Here is a 20,417-nt window from a genome sequence, read left to right as displayed (position 1 = left end):
ATCTTATTTTTATTTAAAATACTTTGGTAGGTAGTAAGAAAGAAATGGAATATTAAGAGAGCTCTGCATAATCATAAAAAAGTTATCAAATTTCTGAGATTAAGTTGCAGTCATTTTAACCTAGGAAGAATATAAAAGAAAAAGGAAGCTATTTAAAAATTAAATCTACTTTTAACTGATTTAAAAAACTATGGAAAGCATAGGAAAACTAAAGGTATTACTTACCTAATTATTAAATTTCAATGGAAATTTAAAATTCAATGGAAAATGCCCCACCATAGAAACTAATACATATCTGCTTTTAACTAAAACCCAGGATTGCTTATCAACAATATAGAAGCCTATATTTTTAATTCAATACCAGCAGCAAGAAGAATAAAATATATTAAAGGAATTCTGTTTCAGAAAAGTATCCATTTTAATGAAACATCACCAAACTCTGTAGTGGGAACAGCCCTTCTCTCCTAACCCGATGTGCCTGTCATTTGTTCCTACTCTGAAAAAAATGTTATTTAAGGTTGTAATTGGGATATACTACTTACAACTGACCCAATTGAAGAATGTGGTTTTTTTTTTTTTTAAAAATAAACAGTATGTTCATGGTATTAAAAATTAAAGGGGTTTGTTTTAAAAGAGCAGTGAAATCAATATTTTTATATTACTACCTGACACTGGAATAACTTTGTCTATAGCTATTACACAATAATTTACTGAGTTTTATACAATTATGTTGTTTGAGTACTAAAAAGTACCAAAGCAAGTTCTGAGCATGTGATCAAAATTTCACTGAAAAAATTATCATATTTTACAAATGTTTTAGTGAGACTAGCAACATGTTCTGACATACAGAAGCAAACAAAGTGAAAATAAACCAAAATAAGCAAAGACCTTAAAGTTTAGTGCTGCCTCTAGACAAAAGAAGATACACAGCCCCAGTATTGGTCCTTCTGTAAAGATGTTTTAAATCTACTTTTATACTGTAGAGTGTACAATGATAAGAAATAACTCAAGATTCAATGTCAAAGTTTTAAAAAATGTAGAGCAAAGGTAACATCAAATGTTAGTTACCAAATATTAGAAAATTATATCCTCTTCCAGCAATTCAAATTTATGATTTCAGACAAGCAAAAGAAAAGTCAACACACCCTAAGAAGTAGATTCAGTTTCTGAAATAATGCTAAGGCTTGCTAAGCATACGTATTAAGTAGTAATAAGTAGAGTGCTTACAAACTTTTAGAGTATGTTTTATATAATTACAATATATCCTTTTAGCAGTTCCTAAAATGCTGCTAATGAAATGACTTGTACAGAAGCAGTGAGGAGATGGGAGAGTGTGTGCTGATTAGCATGTCCAAAGCCCAGGGTGTAATTCCCAATATAAAAATAAATAAGCCCTGTCAAAACGTAAATGATCAAAAAGCAGCTAATGCTAACTAATATAAAAATGTTAGAATTTCAATTTGATTAATCTCATAAAATTATGAAAACCACTGACGCCTATATGACTTTTCTGATCTTCCAAGGAAATCTTTATTTTAAAGGAAGAGTTTTCCTATTCAGTTTTTAGTTTTTATACTGGAAGTTGAAAAATATCAGTTGTGACTGATACTCACCTAGCAATATGAACAATAGATTAGTACAAAGATATTCAGATATTAGATTTTATCTTATATAAACGGTGGACAACTACATTAATAAATTACAGAATTTTAAAATAGTCTTATTTGATTTCAAAGCTTTTTTTCCTCTCTTTTGATCTACCTTAGAATCTCAAAGAAAAATGTAATGAGTGAACAGGCATATGTGTGAATCTCCAACGCAGAATTTATTCTCAAGTAATTATGTAAAGATATTAAAATTGTGATTTTGAGACAGAGTATCAGAATGTAGCTTTGGCTGGTCTGGACCTTACTACGTAGACTAAACTGGCCTAGAACTCACAGTGCTCCACCAGCTTCTGGCTCCTAAATGCTGAGATTTTTGACCACCTTAGTCTAACTGGTTTTCATGTTTTTTCTAGGTTCAACTCTTTCTAATTCTTTCCTATTCCTTGTAAGTCCAAACATCTCATTTCTGTTACTCTACCCCCTTTCTGTTACAAATTTGTTGTGACAATTTCTTTGAGAGTCAATTTCTAATACCGTTAAAAAACAGAAAACAAAAACTCCTCACAGGGAATCAAAGAATTCAGTGTAGTCAAGTTTTACTTTTCTTTTCTTTACTGAATGAGTAAATTAACCACACACCGACAGTGTTGTAAATTTAAGTGCAAAAGCATTGAAGTGCTTTACTACAAATTACAACCTAGAAACACGTTAACTGAACAATTAAAATTCATACAATCAGATTTAGATATATAACAACACAAAGTAGGAACAAAATTACAGTACATGTACAACACAAGACAGATACATGAATTCATTAGAAAATATTGTAATAAATAATTCATGAATTATAGTGCAATTGATTTATGCATAAATATAACTAATTGCCTAACAATCAGTTTATATTAACAAAATCTGTCAAAATCAAGGCAGCCACAGAGTTTTACTAAATTACTGCGACAATGGAAATACTGCAATTAAAAACAAACACAAGTATCTGCACTGTAAACAACTAAAAAATCAGTCTCACTAAAGTCAGTATACAGTTTAATATAAAATTGTCATCAGCTACCAGAAATGCTTTAAACAACTTTACTGAGCAGTAGTTTTCTAAAAACAGAGGCACTGTTTTTTTCTTTTCCTTCTTTTTTATTTTAAATATAAAATACTTGAGGAACATTCAAATAAGTAGAAAGCACATAAGGGTTGCTTTCATGTTCATTAAAAGTCAGCTGAAACTGTACTTTTCAGAATCTGTCAATTAAAGTAGTAACTGGTAACTAAATTTATAAAGTACTTTGAAGGTATAACATAAAGGACATCTTAATAGAATCAGTGGGGAGAGGGGAACCCATAAACTTCCCTGCCTTTCCTAGTTTGTATAATCAAAAAGTCAACTCAGTAATACAAACGTTATGTTTCTTTTAAAAGTTATGGGTTGATCATTACCTATAAACTATCAAAAAATATTTAATTTACTATTTGACCAAAAATAAATAATACAAGTACGAAAATGCTGCAAATTAACTATAATATTACCTATAAAACTACTGATCACTGTGAAGTCAATAGCAAAATGATCCCTGATATATGAATCCTGTAAAGTTTTTGGTCAGGTCATCTTTTAAATGATATAAAAGTGTTCTGTAAGTTTCCCTTTACTATAAACTTCTCAATCAATTTATCAATGTAAATATAGTGTGAGGAATAAAAAAGGTCAATACAATATAAATATTATGTAATGCATTCGAGCTCCCAAAGTTTTGCAAGCAAAATTCTGTATAAAGAGGTCAAGAAAATTGTTTCTGAAGCATTTACTTTTTAAGTTTGTTTTTCAATGGGAATAGGGGGAAATATAATAAATAATCCATGTTCCGGTCCTCACAAAATATGGCTTAGTTCTTTAAAAAGAAAGATGACCCTGACAAATGTTGTCCTGTAATCTATTATGTATATTTTCTTGGGGGAAGAAAAAGATGAGGAGGATTCATATCCTAGTAAGCAGGTAACATTAACAGCTGAACATGTTCAATACAGATCTCAGAGACCAAGTAATTACCTGGTTATATATTTTCTTATTTTTCAGTTTCTTTCAATATATGTAAGCAGTTTTAAAGTTTAGTAGCTGAACAATCACATATTCATGTGATTATTAAATACACACAAACACAAGTGTAAAACACAAGTATTTGAAAAGGTGCACTCATTTTTAAAATTCAGCTGTAAGAATTCCTTTTGGACTTAGAAAAAGCGGCTTAGGAAAATGACCAGAACCTGAATACTAACAGAGAAAAGGGGCACTGCGGGGATTCTCATCTATAAAGCAAATCTCCATTCTTTACATGGAGGTACATGCTTTTTACTACCAAAACTCATACTCCATAAACCCACATGAATACTCTGATCCATATTTTTAAAACTGTTTTTATAAAAATTACTGGTCTCATATGAGTAGTAAAAGTTAAAATGCACTGCCCAGCTTCTAACTATCCAATTAGTAAAGAGTTTACATTACTGAATGTTCAAAACAGCTTCAGTGTTAAATATCTGTAAATCTATTCAAGACCCTGAACAAACTGCAAATTTGGTTATTAGCAAAATGATAGTGTATCACCCACCAAAATGAAATCTGTAATTCATTTTGATAAACTGAAAATGTTTTGAAATGTCACAGCAGCAAATATATTAAAGTTACACTGAGGTTTTTCAATAGGAGGAGTGTGTCACAATCCTTAAAGTAGTCATAACATCAACTAACCAGCACATTTAACCAAAATGACCATTCTCAAGCTTGTTCTGTGCACATTATAAACATGCTCTAAGTTGCATTCCAACTTTCTTTTCTAACCTTACACATTAGCTTATTTTTCAAATAAAAAACAAAATTAAATTACTTTAATAATTAAATTTAAATTACTTTTTGTTTTTAGTATTCCATCTTATATTAAAGGATTCTATAGCTGCTGGGGCTAACTATGTCAGTTTTTAAAATTTAAATTATATACTTATAACCCCAACTTCCTGCTAAATCAACAATTAAATGATAAATATTAAATTTTACTATACATATCCTTTAAGGTTTTCTCTTCTATCCTGGTGGATGCACTCCAGTGCATTTTGTATTTCATAGAATGCACTGCAGTATATTAATACTGTATCTATTAGTTACTCTTGGTGCAGAGAGAACTATTTAACTTTGATGGGTTCTTTGACATACTCACAGTACTTGTAGGTATGTTACACAAAAGTGTTCACAAACTATTAATATCATATTCCCATTATAAGATGGTTCAACTGAATGGCTAGAATATTCTTTTACCAATAAAAATGTTATCACTTGACAATTACTTGTTTTCCCACATTTTATGCTATTGACTACTAAAGAAAACCTGAATCTTTTTCACCTATTTATACAAGGATTAAATACAAACTATCAGAATTAATAAGCAACTCTATAATTCTGTCCACAGTGAAAACCCTGAATAAAACTTTTTCAAAAGGCATGTAAGTGGTTTTTGAACTGTAAAATTTCATGTCTCCTGTCAGAGTGAGCATTTGTAATTTCCATGTGTGTATGTAGATACACACATACATACACACACACACACTCACACACACACACCTGTGCACACACACATGCGCACACAGACATTCTCTAACAGTAATCTACACAGGCTTGCTGCTGTTTCTGCAGCTGCCAGTCCCTGAATCTGTCATATATAACCCAGTGTCTGGTAATCGTAGTTTCTTCTTCGGAGGAGTCTTCAGTGTTCCAGATCTTTCCTTTACCTTGTATTCTAAAGTGCTGTGAGGTACCCCATAAATTCCTTGTGCTTTGGAAACACTCATTTTTCCACTCATTACCATTGCAATGGCCTCTTCCATTATTTCATGATCATACTGCCGATAGCGGCCACGTTTTTTCCTGGGCTGCTTATTATCTTTCCGGTCTAATCCATCTTCAGTGTTCTCAGAGGTTCCATCAATTGTTCCATTTTTAGAATTAAGACACAAAGGAGAGAGGTCCCCATGTAGAAAGTAAGAGTCAACACTTGAGTGAGTTACAGGCCCAGAACATTCTACTTTGTTCTGTTTAGGGAGTATATTTTTCAGTTTTTGGAGAGCTGTTCCTTCAAGGACTGAAGAGGTTTTGGAAACTTGATACATGACATCCAGCAGACCAGAACCATCAGGTTGTGATTTTGAAACTGAATTTACTCGTAGCTGAGGAATTTTTAACTGTACAGGAGGATTTGAAGTTTCATATTGAAGGCTTTCATTTTTTTCTTTAAACTGAGTAACCATTTTCTGTAGAGTTAACTGATGGAGGTAACTGGAAGCTGTTGGGAATTTTAATTCTGAGGTTTCAAGTAGGTTGAGTTTACTTTTTTCTGTGCGCTCTGTTTGAGCTCTTGCCCACAAGGCTACCTTTTGCAGCACAGCACAAGTTTCTTTACTGTCTTTATATGAGTAACTATCATTGAAATCTCGAGTTTTGTTTTTAAAAGATGCAGGCTTCCCTGCTGGTAAGGCTTCTAAGTGGAGAAGTAAAGTTTTTTGAGGTATGCCATAAAGTATGCCTGCTTTATTTATGTCCAGTGCTCCAGACTGAATGTCTTTCAAAGCTTTTGAGAGCAAACCATCTGCAAACTCAGCACTTCTTTCCACATAGTCCTCTCTGTTTCTGTGTAGTCTCCTGGATGGATGGAATGAAACGATGGTAAACTGATGTATGAGAGACTCTCACACAGCTATGGAAGGGGAGGGTCCACTCCTTTATTTTACTCCTTGCTTAGGTAACATCACTGCTTATGACACGTTAGGTCTGTGGAATGTAGTAGTTACTCCTTATCAAAGCAAACGCTACAGTCCTGGTAGGACAATGTGTCAATGATACGGTGGCCTCAATGGGCAGACCTTCCAAGAACATAAAATCCTAACTGAGTATTTGTAAAAATATTCTCATGATGTTGCTTTTCCTCTGAAAGCTGCTTGCAGAGCAACACTTATAATTTTTATTTACAATTAGAGTTCCATTATAAAAATACCCAAATCCTCAAGGAGTTTTGGTTAGTAGAAACGTGACGTTACCGCTAAACAAGTAATAAAAGAGTCAACCCATTTAAAGGGAATTTGCAGCAGCAAGAGAACTCCCAAACACACACCTCAGTTCCACAGACTCTTTCCTCTGCATAGAACTGAAAATTTCAACAAAGACGTATATGAATAATTCCATTTGAGAATGTTACTCTATTTCAAATGCAACTTTGTAATCTTCTAAAGCCTGTTACACCTGTGACTCCAGCTCTATTACAACCTTAGTTGAAATAAATTTATCTCAGATTTAATTGGGACAAAAAATATTTCTATGCAGGTAATGAGAAGATGCAAAAGTTACAAAAAAACCCCCAAAATCTAACAGAACAGCATTTCACTAGTAATTGTTTATTTAAATTAATTTAGTGACAGTTTTAAAGACATGAAAGGGCTTTTTTGTGGTGATTACTAGATAAATATTAAGTTGTTTGCCACCACACTAAAGCAAAAACTGTAAATATATATGCTAGTTTTAGAATTAGTAACTATAGCACTTTTAGAAATGGTTCATTCTTTTAAAAAACTAAATATTAAAGTTAAATATTTCCCTTAAAATTGCCTCCTGAGTATTTCAAGTTATCTCACTTGCCCTGCTTCTTAGTTTGTATCCCATAATTAAATTAATAGTTCATTTTAGTAACATGAATTGAAGTTTGGTGATTGTTCTGATAACTTTTCTTTAACAGAAAGAAAAAAGAAAGAGAAAGGACAAATGAAAATATGAGAAAGACAAACTTATGAGTGACAAAAATTCTGAAGGAAAACTATGTCAGTCCCACTCAGCACAGTATTAAGTGTTTTCTGCAAGAAGATATTTATATTGACATTGAATTATAATTCCTAGGTAATATTGCTTACCCAGCAACTGCATTTTCGGAAGAAGGATCACATATGGACGACTCTTCAGATTTTATGCTGGTTTTCTTTGTAGAGAGATCTAACACTCCATCCCCTATAATTATTGCAAGAGAAAAAACTTTATATTTTCAATAGAACACCAGCTCTTACATTTTCCTATCTTATTTTGCTGATGTATTAATGATATAAATTCAACACCTATCTCATCCAGTTTTAGGAATAGGACATAACTGGGAAGGTGCTACATAAGGAAAAAGGAGAGGAGAGCTAGTACTGCCAGGTGGTAGGGAGGAATGAACAAACACATGTTTTGCTTAAAATCAAATTTTGGTCACTTTTCCACGATCCTGCAGTGCTAAGTCAACTTGACAGCTCATCCATGATTGTTTTTCCCCAAGGCTGGCACTTTGGGAAATCAAAAGCAATGCAAGGATGTGTTATGAATGAGAACTGAATAATTTCTTATCTACTACTTTAAACTGCTGAAATGTACAAGAGTTGATTCTGTGCCGACATTATACTAAGACTAGATAAAGAAACTACAAATAGCAATATAGAAAGAACTAGGAAAGCCAATGGCTATAAAACAACTTTTCAGTATTTTTTTAATTAAAATATAGTTATCACAGGTATAATAGTGAGTTTTCACAAATAAAAAACTTAAATGATTCAGAAATTGTTAAAGGACAAGCCCAGCACAGAATGCATGATTAACTTAAAATCTAACAAGAAATAAGGCTAAGAAGACACATCTTTCTTTTTCCTCAAAAACTGAAAAATTAAGCCTTTGAAAAGGAATCATGGAGGAAAAAAAAATACCAGCTTAAAAGTATACCAAAAACCTAACAAAGTCAATCCTCATATATAATTGTCTGGGGGAATATAGAGATGAATGAATAAAATACCATATCCATAGCCTCCTCTGGAGAAATAATCATGTACTGAGTGCTCATAATGTACAAAGCAACATGGCAGAACGGCAGCACAAAAAGAAAAAAAAGAAAGAAAATCATGCAAAATGCCCATTTTTATGGTGCTCAGTAAAAGTAAAACAATCCAACTATAGAATGCTACCGCCGATGACAACAGTGCTGCCTAGGCGGGCACTGCAAAACAAGTTCATAAAATAATGAAGGTTGGGCTGAGCAGGCCATGCACATGTGTCTACATATTCACATATATCTTTTATTTATTTTTTAAAACATAGACTTACTACCTAGAAAAGGCTAATTTGGAACTTACTGACTAGCCCAGGCTGACCTCTAACTTGAGATCTCCTGCCTTAGCTTTCTGAGTACTAGGATTATAGCTGTTGAGAACCACACCCAGGTGTAGAACTGCTATTTATTAATAGGATTCTGAGCAAGGTGAGATTGAGAACAATCAAGCAGATGTACTGGAGAAGGCTCTAGATGGGATGGTTTCTACAGAAGGACCGACCACCATATAAAATTGCTTGAAGTAGAGGAACATCAGAAGAGGTAAGATCAGAAATGTAGCCGAAATCATACAGGATCACATGGCCATGATTTCATTTCTGAAGGAGACAGGAAGTCACTGAAGGAGTCCAGCAATCTGACAAGATTTCATCTTTATAAAGCATCAACACTGTGCGGGGAATGACCACAAAGGCCTGGTCAACAGGAACTCCATGTGGAAAGCTCTATGCTGTTTCTCATCTCTAAGGCTCCACAATTTAGTTGTTTTCTTTCCCCTATTCTTCTCCCCTCATAGTCACACTGATTCCTCCCAAATTTTAGGCATCGCCCAGTCAGCTGAGACATAATCTGGACTTGGTGGACTGTCATCACGCTAGGTTTCCATTATAGCATTCTTTATATGCATTAGTCATTATTTAGCAGGCCACCTTCTAGCTGCTATAGTTACACAGCCAGCACATCTATTTTATTCAGTAATACATCACTCTGTCTGCAAGAGTGCCTGGCCTACATGTTCAGAGAATATTTGCTAAATAAAAACCTGAAAAATTGGAAGAAACTTAGTGTTGACTTATAGGTTAGAATACTTAGATCAGAAGTGTAAGGAGGGAGACAAAGTTTCTACTATATAAAAGTTATTTCAAGTATCTCGGTCAGTTTACCAATTCAGCCTAATATGCTTCGTTTTCACCAAATCATGTATTTCTCATGCATTTAATCACCTGTATTTAGTTCTTAAGGATATTACACCTATCAAACAGCAAGAGAGCATTCCCTCTGTCTAAAAAGGGGAAAAATATTCCTAGTATTGTCTGAACCGGAAAAGAACAGTGGATAAGGAGGACAGCTTAGAAGGATGAGAAATGGAGACAGAGTATTTTCTTGATCCTAGCAATAATTCATATATTCAACGGTGGATCCATCTACTGGTATTTCTCTTTCATGTATGTACTTATCTGAAATATTAAAGACTAATTCAGTAAATAATTACTATGTATTCACTATGCTTTCATGACGATATACTTGAAGAAGAAATGCTTCACTATCTCTAATATATTACAGTTTGCTTTCCCTTCACCTGTTAGTATTCATGCACACTTTTCCTTCTTAGCAACTACGATGATGTAAGCACCTTACCGTGTGTCACTTCATGTTTAAGTTATAAGGACCTTCTCAAACTTATACCTGCAAGTCGAAGTGCTAGACAATGGGCCATGTTCATATTCAACATTAGTAGGTATTTCAAATAGTCATAATTAAAAACAGTACATTCAGCATACAATTTATGTGAAAAGAATAGAAAACTACTTTCCATTAAATGCATAAATTGGTGGTATCAACAATTAGTCAAATAAAAGATTTAAAGAGATCTTAACTATATTTCTAGACATTTATTTACTCCTTATGAGAAAGCAAATTAGAAATACATATGAGCCAATAGTACATTAATTAATTCTAGGTGTCAGTACACAGTTATTAAGCTGTATTTTTCTCTCTGTTTTAAAACTGCCCTCAGTTGCAGACTGGCATTTAACATTACAATTTAACATCCTGTGAGCAAACCCTACAGCAAAATATTCAGAATGCAGGCAACTAACATTTAAATAAGAATATATAGTTAATTGTACATACAGTACTAGCAGAGATAAATTCAAAAGTGGACTGATATTTGAAAATTTAAGCTATGACCATAGTGAATAATTTCTTTGGCATAATACTTTATCAAGTCTTCTGACAAAAAATTAAAAATTGTTTATAAAATGTCTTCATATTGCAAATTATTGACAAAGAATTCTTTACAACAAAATTTTCTACTCTTCAAAAGTCATGGTTCTTTTTCATTTCTGTTTAAATTTGTTACTCTGAACTCAGTTATATGGTATTCCAGTAGCCTTGCTAATTTCCACCAACCTTTCAGCATCATCCCCTACTTAGTTGCCTTTCACAAGTTCACAGCATCTTATGTATGTCAATTCTATACTATGTCACTTTCTTATAATTTGCCTAGTCTAAAACCATCAATCCATTAGGGTCTGAAGGGTAAGTTGGATTAGATTCTATTTAAGCTTTATAGTTAATACAGAGATTTTCTTATATTTGTTTCTTAAAATAATGACATGAAAATGGTAGTAATTCAATAATTATTATCTTAACTTATCACTGGCTTATTCAATTCTGTATTATACACAGCACATATAACCAGCACACAGAACTGTATACAGCAGATTCTTACTGATTAATGAATAGTACTGAGATCAGTGAACTTTGTTCACTGAATCAGTAATGATCATCTGGGAAAGAGTGTTAGCAGCTTCCCCAAAAGAGCTGAAAGTGACTTTTAATCAATTCCTTTACTGGCTGGATTCTAAAAATCTTAAAGACTTACTTCAGAAAGTCAAGATAACCATTACTGTTGAATTGAATATGATTATAAGTGAGAAAAACATCTGTTAACTTCTCACAATCTTATTGGCCTGTAGTTACTATATAATGCAAATAAGGAAGTTCAGTCATACTCCACTTATAGACACGAGTTCAAAAGTCTTTGAGCCATATCATGAATATTAAATTCATCATGAATATTAAATATATGAAACACATGATGACTTGTTTCATGAAGGACAGTGAATACAGATGAAAAGGAAACTATTTTATATTGTCTGGACAAAGAAAAACTATTTAAAATTAAATTCCACCAAAATGTTAAAGTTATCATTAGTAATGAAACTGTTATAATCACTGCTTGACACAAAGTGATGCCAATATCATTAAAAATTCCTTAGGCCATCTTCATTTTACCTCTCTGGCCATTCTTTAACTATCTCTTCAAATAGGACCCTTCCTCCCTCTTCACCCAATGCACTGTTTAGTAAGTCTTTAGCCCTTTTCTTATTGTACTCTTAGGAGAAGTCTTATGGTTTCAGCTGTTTAACCATAGGTATTTAACAGATAGCCAGAAAATATTTGTAGCTTCATAAAATCAAAAGCTACAATTCTTTTCTATGATGGGAAGCATGCAAAAGTGCCTTTGCTGGGTTTGACTGAATGGTCAAGGGACTTGAAGAAGCATGACTGGAAAATTGGTGAGAAAGACATGTGAGTGCATAGAAACTACACGGAAAGACCTCTTTAAATGGACAAAAGACATGAGGTTATTTCTATCCCACGTAAATGCTTATCAAAAGGTTACTTTAGCAGAGGAATTCAATAATCAAGTAGAGAGCATGACCCATTCTGTGCACTCAGTCTTTCTCTGCTCATCCCTATTTGTTACTGCACAAGGGCCGTGAACGAAGTGGCTATGTTGGAGAGATGGCTTAACAAGATGGACTTTCACTTGACAAGGCTGGCCTGACTACAGCCGCTGAGTGCCAAATTATCAAACAGCAGAGACCAACAATGAGCCCCTAATTTGATGCCATTCCCTGTTAGTGACTTGGTGGTAGGTTAACTAAATCAGACCATTTCCTTCATGAAGAGGGTAATGCTTTGTCCTTACAGGAGTAGATATTTATTCCGGTTATGGATTTTCTTTTTCTGCATTTAATGCTTCTGTCCAAACTACCATCCATTCTCACAATACTCCACACAGCATTACTTTTAACAAAGGAACTCATTTCATAGTCAGAAAAATATGACAGAATACCCAATGTCATGAACTCCACTGGTTATACCATGGTCCCCATGATCTTGAAGCAGTTAGCTTGACAGATGGTGACATTGCCTTTTAAGCATTTCCAGCACTAAATAGGTGGCAGTAGCTGGAGTTCTGGGGAATGTTATCTAGAAGGCAGTATATGCTTGGAATCAGTGTCCAATATATGGCACAGTTTATTCTATAGCTAGGATTAACGGGTACAAGAATCAAGAGGTGGAAACTAGGAGCTACCACTCACTATCACTGCTAGTGACTGATTAGGAAAACTTTTGCTTCCTGTTCCCGTTACCTTATACTTTACTGGCTTACAAGTTTTGGTTCCAGAGAAGGGAGTACTTCTATTAGGAGACACATTAAACTTTTCACTGAACAAGTTATTTTGGACTCTGATGCCCTTAACAGATGGATAAAAAGGAACAACATGGACTAGAGAAATTGACTAGTGATTAAGAGTGCTAGCTGTTCTTCTAAGACCTGGGTTCAGTTCCCAGCACCCACGTGGTCGCTGAAAATCAGCAGTAACTCAAGTTCTAGAGACTCTGATGCCCATTTCTGGCTTCTGCAGGCAACGCACACATATAATAACAAATATACATGCAGGCCAAAAACCTACACACATAAAGAAATCTTAAAAAAGGAGGAGGAAAGCAAAAAGAAAGAGAGAGAGGAATGGATGGAGAGAAAGAAGGAAGGACGGACGGACAGAAAGAGAAGAAAAAAAGGTGTTAGAAGGGGTGACTGCCAAAGAGCAATTGGAGGTAGGGAAGATTATATCTGTAGTGTATGAGATTCTTGGTGCTACCATATGATTAGAGCCAATGAGTAACTACAACAACTCAATCTAGGCTGGATGGCAAAGGGCACAGACTCTTCAGGAATGAAAATATGGGGCACAACTCCAGTGAAAGAACTAAGACCTGCTGAGGTGCTTGCTGAGGGTGGAGGAAATACAGAATGGGTGTTTATAAAGTTATAAATCAATTTACAGAATAGTAGTTATAAATACCAGATGAGGCCACACAACCCACTGCAGAATCAAGTCATATGATTATTTCTTTCTTACTTTATCAAGAACATGTTTATGCACAAATACACATCTATTAAAACAGTATCTGTTTTCTTTTGTAATGTAATATTGATTGAGGTTAAGATCACCAGTTGATGTAAATGTACATTATTATATTTAAGTTATGAGAAGCTAAAAGACAAGCATTCTTCAAGGGACTTTGCCACCTACTCTAAAATATATAATGCATTTGTGGTTGTACGTGGAATAGTTGTAGCATATTAGACAGAATTATGTCCTGGTTGGTGTTTGCATTTGGAAACTAAGCACAACACAACGACTTGTGGCTGAGTGCCAAACTGACAAGAGTAGACTTTTGACAATGAGTCTTGGTTGTTAACTTGATACAAACTTGATAGAAAGAGGGGACCTCAAATGAGGAATTGCCTCCATCAGACTGGCCTGTGGGAATGTCTGTGGGGAAATTTTCTTTATTAATGATAGATGTGGGAGGGCTCAGACTACTATGGGTAGTACCAACCCTTGGTAGGCTGTCCTGAGTTGTTTAAGAAGTAAAATGAACATGTCATGGAAAACAAGTAACCAAGATTCCTTGCCTCTGCTCCTGCTTGACTCCCTTCCTGTCCTGATTTCCCTCAATGATCAGGATGTGTAAGTCAAACACCCCCTTTTTTGTCCCAAGTTGCTTTAGGTCATGATGTTTATCACAGCAACAGAAACCAACTAGGACAGGCTGTACTAAGAGTACAATTAAAGTTCACATGACTTTTATTCATACTTTCTAATTACAGGACAAAATGATCAATGGCCTGCAAAGGTCACAAGTCTGTAAGTAGTGAAAACTGAATTCTCTAATTCAAGCAGGCATAGTCTAGAAACTTCATTAGCCAAAATTCTATTCTGTACAGTGTTCTGAACAGCAAATGTGCTTTCCAAATTTATTCCTTAACTTTTTAATGAATAGTACAAGGTAGAGATTGTCAACCTCCTTTCAGGTGTATAAGCAGTTGCCTTGGAACATTTACAGACTAGGACATCTTCCCAGTGATTTATACTGACATTTGTATCTTATCAAGAATTCAGTAATTCCTGGGGGAATTTCTGAGCTTTTACTGATTTATATTCTAACAAAAGGACCCAGTTTTAATTATTGCACTATAAATCCTTCACGGGTCTTAAAGCAAGCTTCACATTATCTTGGTTTTGTTATTACTTTTTTTTTTGGCTTGTTTTTTTTTCAAGACAGGGTTTCTCTATGTAGCCTTGGCTGCCCTGGCACTCACCCTGTACCATGCTGGTTTAGAACTCAGAGATCCACCTTTGCCTCCTGAGTGCTGGGATTAAAGGTGTGTGCCATCACCTCACAGCAATCTTGTTATTTTTAGCTCTTTAATAAGACTTTGCTTGTCAGTTTTAAGATCAGGAAGTCATTTTGCTTTAGTAAAATCAACAAGTTAGTAAATTTCTGAGTGAATATTAAATCTGCAAAAGCATTCTTAATCAGTTGAAATATAAGCACTTGCTTTGGAAATCTTACTTGTGACCTTCAAAAACTTATATGATATTCTCTGTAAGGTCTTACACAGTTTTTTAGTGTCATTGTTTGGTGTTTATTTATTATGAGTTTTCTTTCTTTTCTTCCTTTCAAACAGGTCTCATAAAGTCCAGGCCGGCCCTGAACTTCTGAACTTCCTGCCTCAACCTTCTAAGTGTTGAGATTATGGACATATGCAATATCTTATTGTATTCAATTTGCTGAAATTTATTTAGGATTTTGAACTTAATGTTTGTTAAGTTTCAATTTTCCTTTACTTTTGTCATCTGATGTAGGAGGGTCTTCTTTCTATGTGTTGCTTTCATTGGTTAATTAAAAAAGAAACTGCTTGGCCTGATAGGTCAGAACATAGGTGGGTGGAGCAGACTGAACAGAATGCTGGGAGAAGGAAAGAAGAGTCAGGCAGACAACATGATTCCTCTTCCCGAGATGGACGCTGGCTAGACTCATGCCAGTAAGCCACGACCTCGTGGTGGCATACAGATTATTAGATATGGGTTAGTCAATATGTGAGAGTTAGCCAATAAGAGGCTAGAACTAATGGGCCAGGCAGTGTTTAATTGAATACAGTTTCCGTGTAATTATTTTGGGTGTAAACTAGCCTGGGAGCTGGGATTCTGGCGGAAATACAGCCCACTGCTCCTTTTGCAACAGCCATCCTTTCTTATTTGCAACTCTTAAGTTTGTCACATAACAAGGCTCATGTTCTAGCCTGTAAAATGCTAAATTGCTTCTGTAAAATGAGAGGAGATATAAAATATAGACATCAAATAAAAATTCAAAAAAAACGTGCTTACAATGTACAAACGTCAAAGTACAGTATATTTCTCTTAAGCCTTATATTGCAGCTACATATTACCCTTCTAATAGACTAAAAACTTAATATTTCTTTTTTTTAAGATTTTTGTTTTTTTTAATATTTATTTATTATGTATACAATATTCTGTCTCTGTATGCCTACAGGCCAGAAAAGGGCACCAGATCCCATTACAGATGGTTGTGAGCCATCATGTGGTTGCTGGGAATTGAACTCAGGACCTTTGGAAGAGCAGGCAATGCTCTTAACCTCTGAAACATCTCTCCAGCCCAAAGCTTAATATTTCTTATAAACATAACTAACATAGTCTAAAATTAGGGACCAAATAAGGGACATTATATCTCTGCTTCAATACTGATGGATCTCACACACTGTCATGAGGTGGAGGTTCCCTCTGTGTGCTGTGATTACCACTGATGAATAAAGAAACTGCTTGGTCTGTTGATAGGGCAGAGCTTAGGTAGGTGGGGAGGTCAGGATTGAATGCTGGGAGAAAGAAGGATGGAGTCAGAGGGATGCCATGGATCTGCTGCCAGAGATAGACATGCTGAAACTTTGTTGGTAGGCCATAACCTTGTGGTGATGCACAGATTAACAAAAATGGGTTAAATTAAGATATAAGAGCTAGCCAGTAAGAAGCTAGAGCCAATGGGCCAAGTAGTGATTTAATTAATACAGTTTCTGTGTAATTATTTCAGTTGTGGGTGGCCGGGATGAACAAGTGGCCCCTCCTGCAACACTGTCGTCTCCTCTAAACAATGATCATGATGTGCTCACCCTTAAAGTCCTAACGCCAATACAATCTAAGATCACTTCAACAATACCGTTCTTTTCACAGCTTCAAGAAGTAACATGATCCCTAAACCACGCTGATAAAAGCTGTTCTCTCATCTCCAGATAAGCTGCTTATTTAGTATCCCCACCAACATTGTCTTTCTTCTGTGAAATCACAGATACAGTACACATGAACCCTACTTTATATAAATGCAACATGGTATAAATGAAAAACGTATTGCTGTTCTGCTTAGTCATGCGAGTGTAGTGTATTTATCACAGGTACAACTTCACCTTTCTCAGTTACATCATAAAAAAAACTGGATGGAGGGGGCACTGGAGAGATAGATGGCTTAGCAGTTTTGAGCATCTGATGCTCTAAAGAGGACCTAGTTTGGGTCTCAGAAACCACATAATGGCTTACAACCATCTGTAACTCTAGTTCCAGTGAGTCCAATATCCTCTTCTGACTTCTGAAGTCACATGGCATGCATGTGGTACACTGACATACATGTGGGGAAAACATTCATACATATAAAAACAAACAAATCTAAAAAATAAATAACAAAAACTTTCCAAATGGTAAAGTATCTATTTATTTCTCATCTCAGTGCAGAAACAAAAGAATAAATACTAAATTAATGTCTAGAAAACAGTTCTTTCTCATAGTATCTCTTTATACATGTCCTTTATTTTTAAGTTAGACATAGAGATACTTACCATTTTGAAAACACAAAACATCAAATTTTCTCTTATAAACTATGTAGTACAGGGCCTGGAGAGATGGCTCACTGGTTAAGAGCATATACTATTTTTCCAGAGGACCTAAGTTTGCATCTCAGAACCCACATTAACAGGCTGCCAACTGTGTGTAAGGTCATCTTAGATATTTGACTCCCTTTCTGGCCTCCCTGGGCACCTGCACATATGTGCACTAGCACCACACACACATAACTAAATCCTTAAAAAGTGTACTACAGAGCTTTACATTTTTATCTCTAGGCTATGCCATATAAATGAATCAAGGAAAGATGACTTCCCCTTTGAACATAAAACATCCATGTTTAAATGTTTTAAAACAAAAACAGTATCACATGATAAACAAACAACGTACCTTGCTGAGCGGTTTGCTCTTGCGTTCGAGTCACAGTGAGGTCTAAGGGGCCTTCCTGCTCATCCTGAATGCAGTGCTCTGCTTGGTTCATTTGGATACTTTTATATACGAGACTTGCTCCAATCGAACCATTTCTATTTTCTTGAATTTTACCACTTTTTGAAATGTACTCAATGGCAAACTGACGTATCATCTTTTTCATTAATTCCTGAGCAACTAAGGGAATGTTAGGATCACAGTTCTGAGGAAGATCTGGGAAAGAAATAAATGTAGATCATTAGAAGGCAAATAAAAAACAATCAAGGAGTTTCACAAGAAAATTACATTAGCAGTATCTATAAGCAATCCATAGTGGCCAGTGTGTCTTAGAAATGGCAACTATGTAGATGTTGTTTTTCATTTCTTCCAAAGGGATTTTTTAAAAAATTCATTTATTTCTACCCAAAACAAAAGTACAGATCAAAGAATTAGTCATCAAATCAGGAGTTACCTCCATAGTTAAATGTTCAAACATTCTATTAGATATTAAGATTAAGTTAGTATTCAAACACAAGCTTTATATATGAGCCAAGGGTAGGCCATATACAACACATATCAGTGACTAAGAAGACATCTGAACTGTTTGAACTCTTTACCAATGTTTGTTTTTAACACTCTGTCAAATGTGCTTCATATATTACTCTGAATGTCATCGATGATTTATTTTCTTTTACATAGAGAAATTATCACTATCAAGAACATCAAGCAAGTACAGTAGCACAGACAGCAGCAATCGAGATTTAAGATTTACTAATATCCTGTCACAATTGCTTTCTTTTCTTAAATTTGTGAAGTCACTGAAAACAAGGTATCTAGAACTAGGGTATTTCACTTATTAAAAAACTCACAACAAACTTCTACTATAAAAGGGTGGTACTAGTTATTAGTGGAGATCTTGATCCTACAAAACATGTTGGTCTGCTACAACCTTAATAGTTTCACACAGACACAGGCACACACACATGCTTACTACACAAATAGATACCCTTTTCTGGCATAACCATTAAAAAAAATCAAATGACTTTACTGTATCAAGTTTAGGATAATGGCAGGTTATCCATGAACACTGAGTAACAGCAAGACACTTTGGCCCAGTAGTAACCTTTTTTTTTTTTTAACAAACAGATCTGGCCTCATTTGATTCCCATTATTTGCTCTTCAGAGGTAGGAAGAATGAAAAGCTGTGAAAGATTATTGAACACACTTGGGAAGGCTTCCTGTTTCTTCTAAACAGACCTAGAGACTCTTACTTATGCAGACCAGGACTATATAGACAGACCTGTCTGGCCCAGAGCTGTATGAGTAATGCTCCCTAGCTTCATTGTTCAGTATCAACTAGTTAGAATACTTGTTAAAAAGACAAAAGAAAATCATCCCAACAGTATTTATCATAACAGGCTCATGGCTCTAAAATACAAGAAGATTTGAAAATATTAAAATTCACAGGGAGGAAGAAAACCATTCTTATCATGGCTACTATCATTTTTTGTAACAAAGTTCAACCTAAGTCAATATAAATCCAATTATGGACCAATAGACCATTATCAAATCATGAAGCATTCATTTAGACCTTGTGGAGACACTGCACAACAACATTCTGTTTATTTCAAAGCAAATACTTTTCAGTTATGAAGAATATTTGTGAAGGCACCATGGGATATAAGAGTAGCATTTTAGTCTTTGATTCTGCTTAGAATGTGGCAATGAACCAGAAGATCCAGCTATAGGCGGGAATCTTAGCAACCTTTGTGAACTGAGGCTAGCCTTATATATGTCTCCATGTTTGTGTCTCATTTATTAAAGTAGCAATGAAAGAATATGCTTTTATCATAAAAGTGCTTCATGATAAAATACTGCAGAAATTATGAGACTGTAGCTAAAATATGAAACTACACTGGTCATATAAGCAAATTAGTAAATGTGACCTGTTATCAGAGGTTATAGTTTGTAAGAATAAGAGAAGCAAACAGACATAGACTGAGTGGTATTTTATATAGAGTTAAAATGGGAAGTAAGTTTTCACACTTGAAATGATAATATATAAGCTCCAGAGGTTATATATGCTTCCTAATAAAAGCAAAATAGTTTCTTCATTGGACACAAAAATTACCAACACAATTAATTATTACCTTCATGAAAACTGGAAGACTTCTATAAAAATTCTTCACTTTTAAAATCTTAATTTTGCTTCACATTATCTGTTTTTAAGATGGTAGTTTCACAGTTAAGTATTTTTGTGTAAAATCCCTGCAGTCTATTGGTTAGTGTCACTCATCAATTCACAATGATTAAATTGACCACAGAAGGAACAAAAACAATTCAGTTCATTGAACAACTAGATCACATCTGAGTTTAAAGCTATGTTTAAATTCTGTTCTATCATTAAGTCACATTTGGTCCCCTTATGGTATTACTATGGCATATGTACAAGTGAA

General features: G+C 34.6%; 1 protein-coding gene across 12 annotated transcripts in view; it reads right to left on the bottom strand.

Moving 5' to 3' along the window:
• Positions 1-20,417, bottom strand: part of Lcorl (ligand dependent nuclear receptor corepressor like) — a 153,046-nt gene that overhangs the window by 30,847 nt on the left and 101,782 nt on the right. For 9 of the 12 annotated variants that reach the window (XM_048461637.3, XM_085691913.2, XM_048461636.3 and 6 more), the window contains 2 exons: positions 17,944-18,195; positions 7,560-7,653 (listed from right to left, as the gene is read on the bottom strand). In XM_048461637.3, coding sequence (XP_048317594.3) covers positions 7,560-7,653; positions 17,944-18,195 — 346 coding nt within the window. Of the gene's footprint in view, positions 1-2,196; positions 6,301-7,559; positions 7,654-17,943; positions 18,196-20,417 lie in introns of those variants that run through there. The other 3 variants (XM_085691914.2, XM_048461644.3, XM_048461647.3) reach the window with 2 other exon arrangements.

This window comes from Myodes glareolus, chromosome 8 (genome assembly GCF_982192425.1).
Source record: "Myodes glareolus chromosome 8, mMyoGla1.1, whole genome shotgun sequence".
In the NCBI taxonomy this organism is placed as follows: domain Eukaryota; kingdom Metazoa; phylum Chordata; class Mammalia; order Rodentia; family Cricetidae; genus Myodes; species Myodes glareolus.
This window is presented reverse-complemented; position numbering and strand designations above follow the sequence as displayed.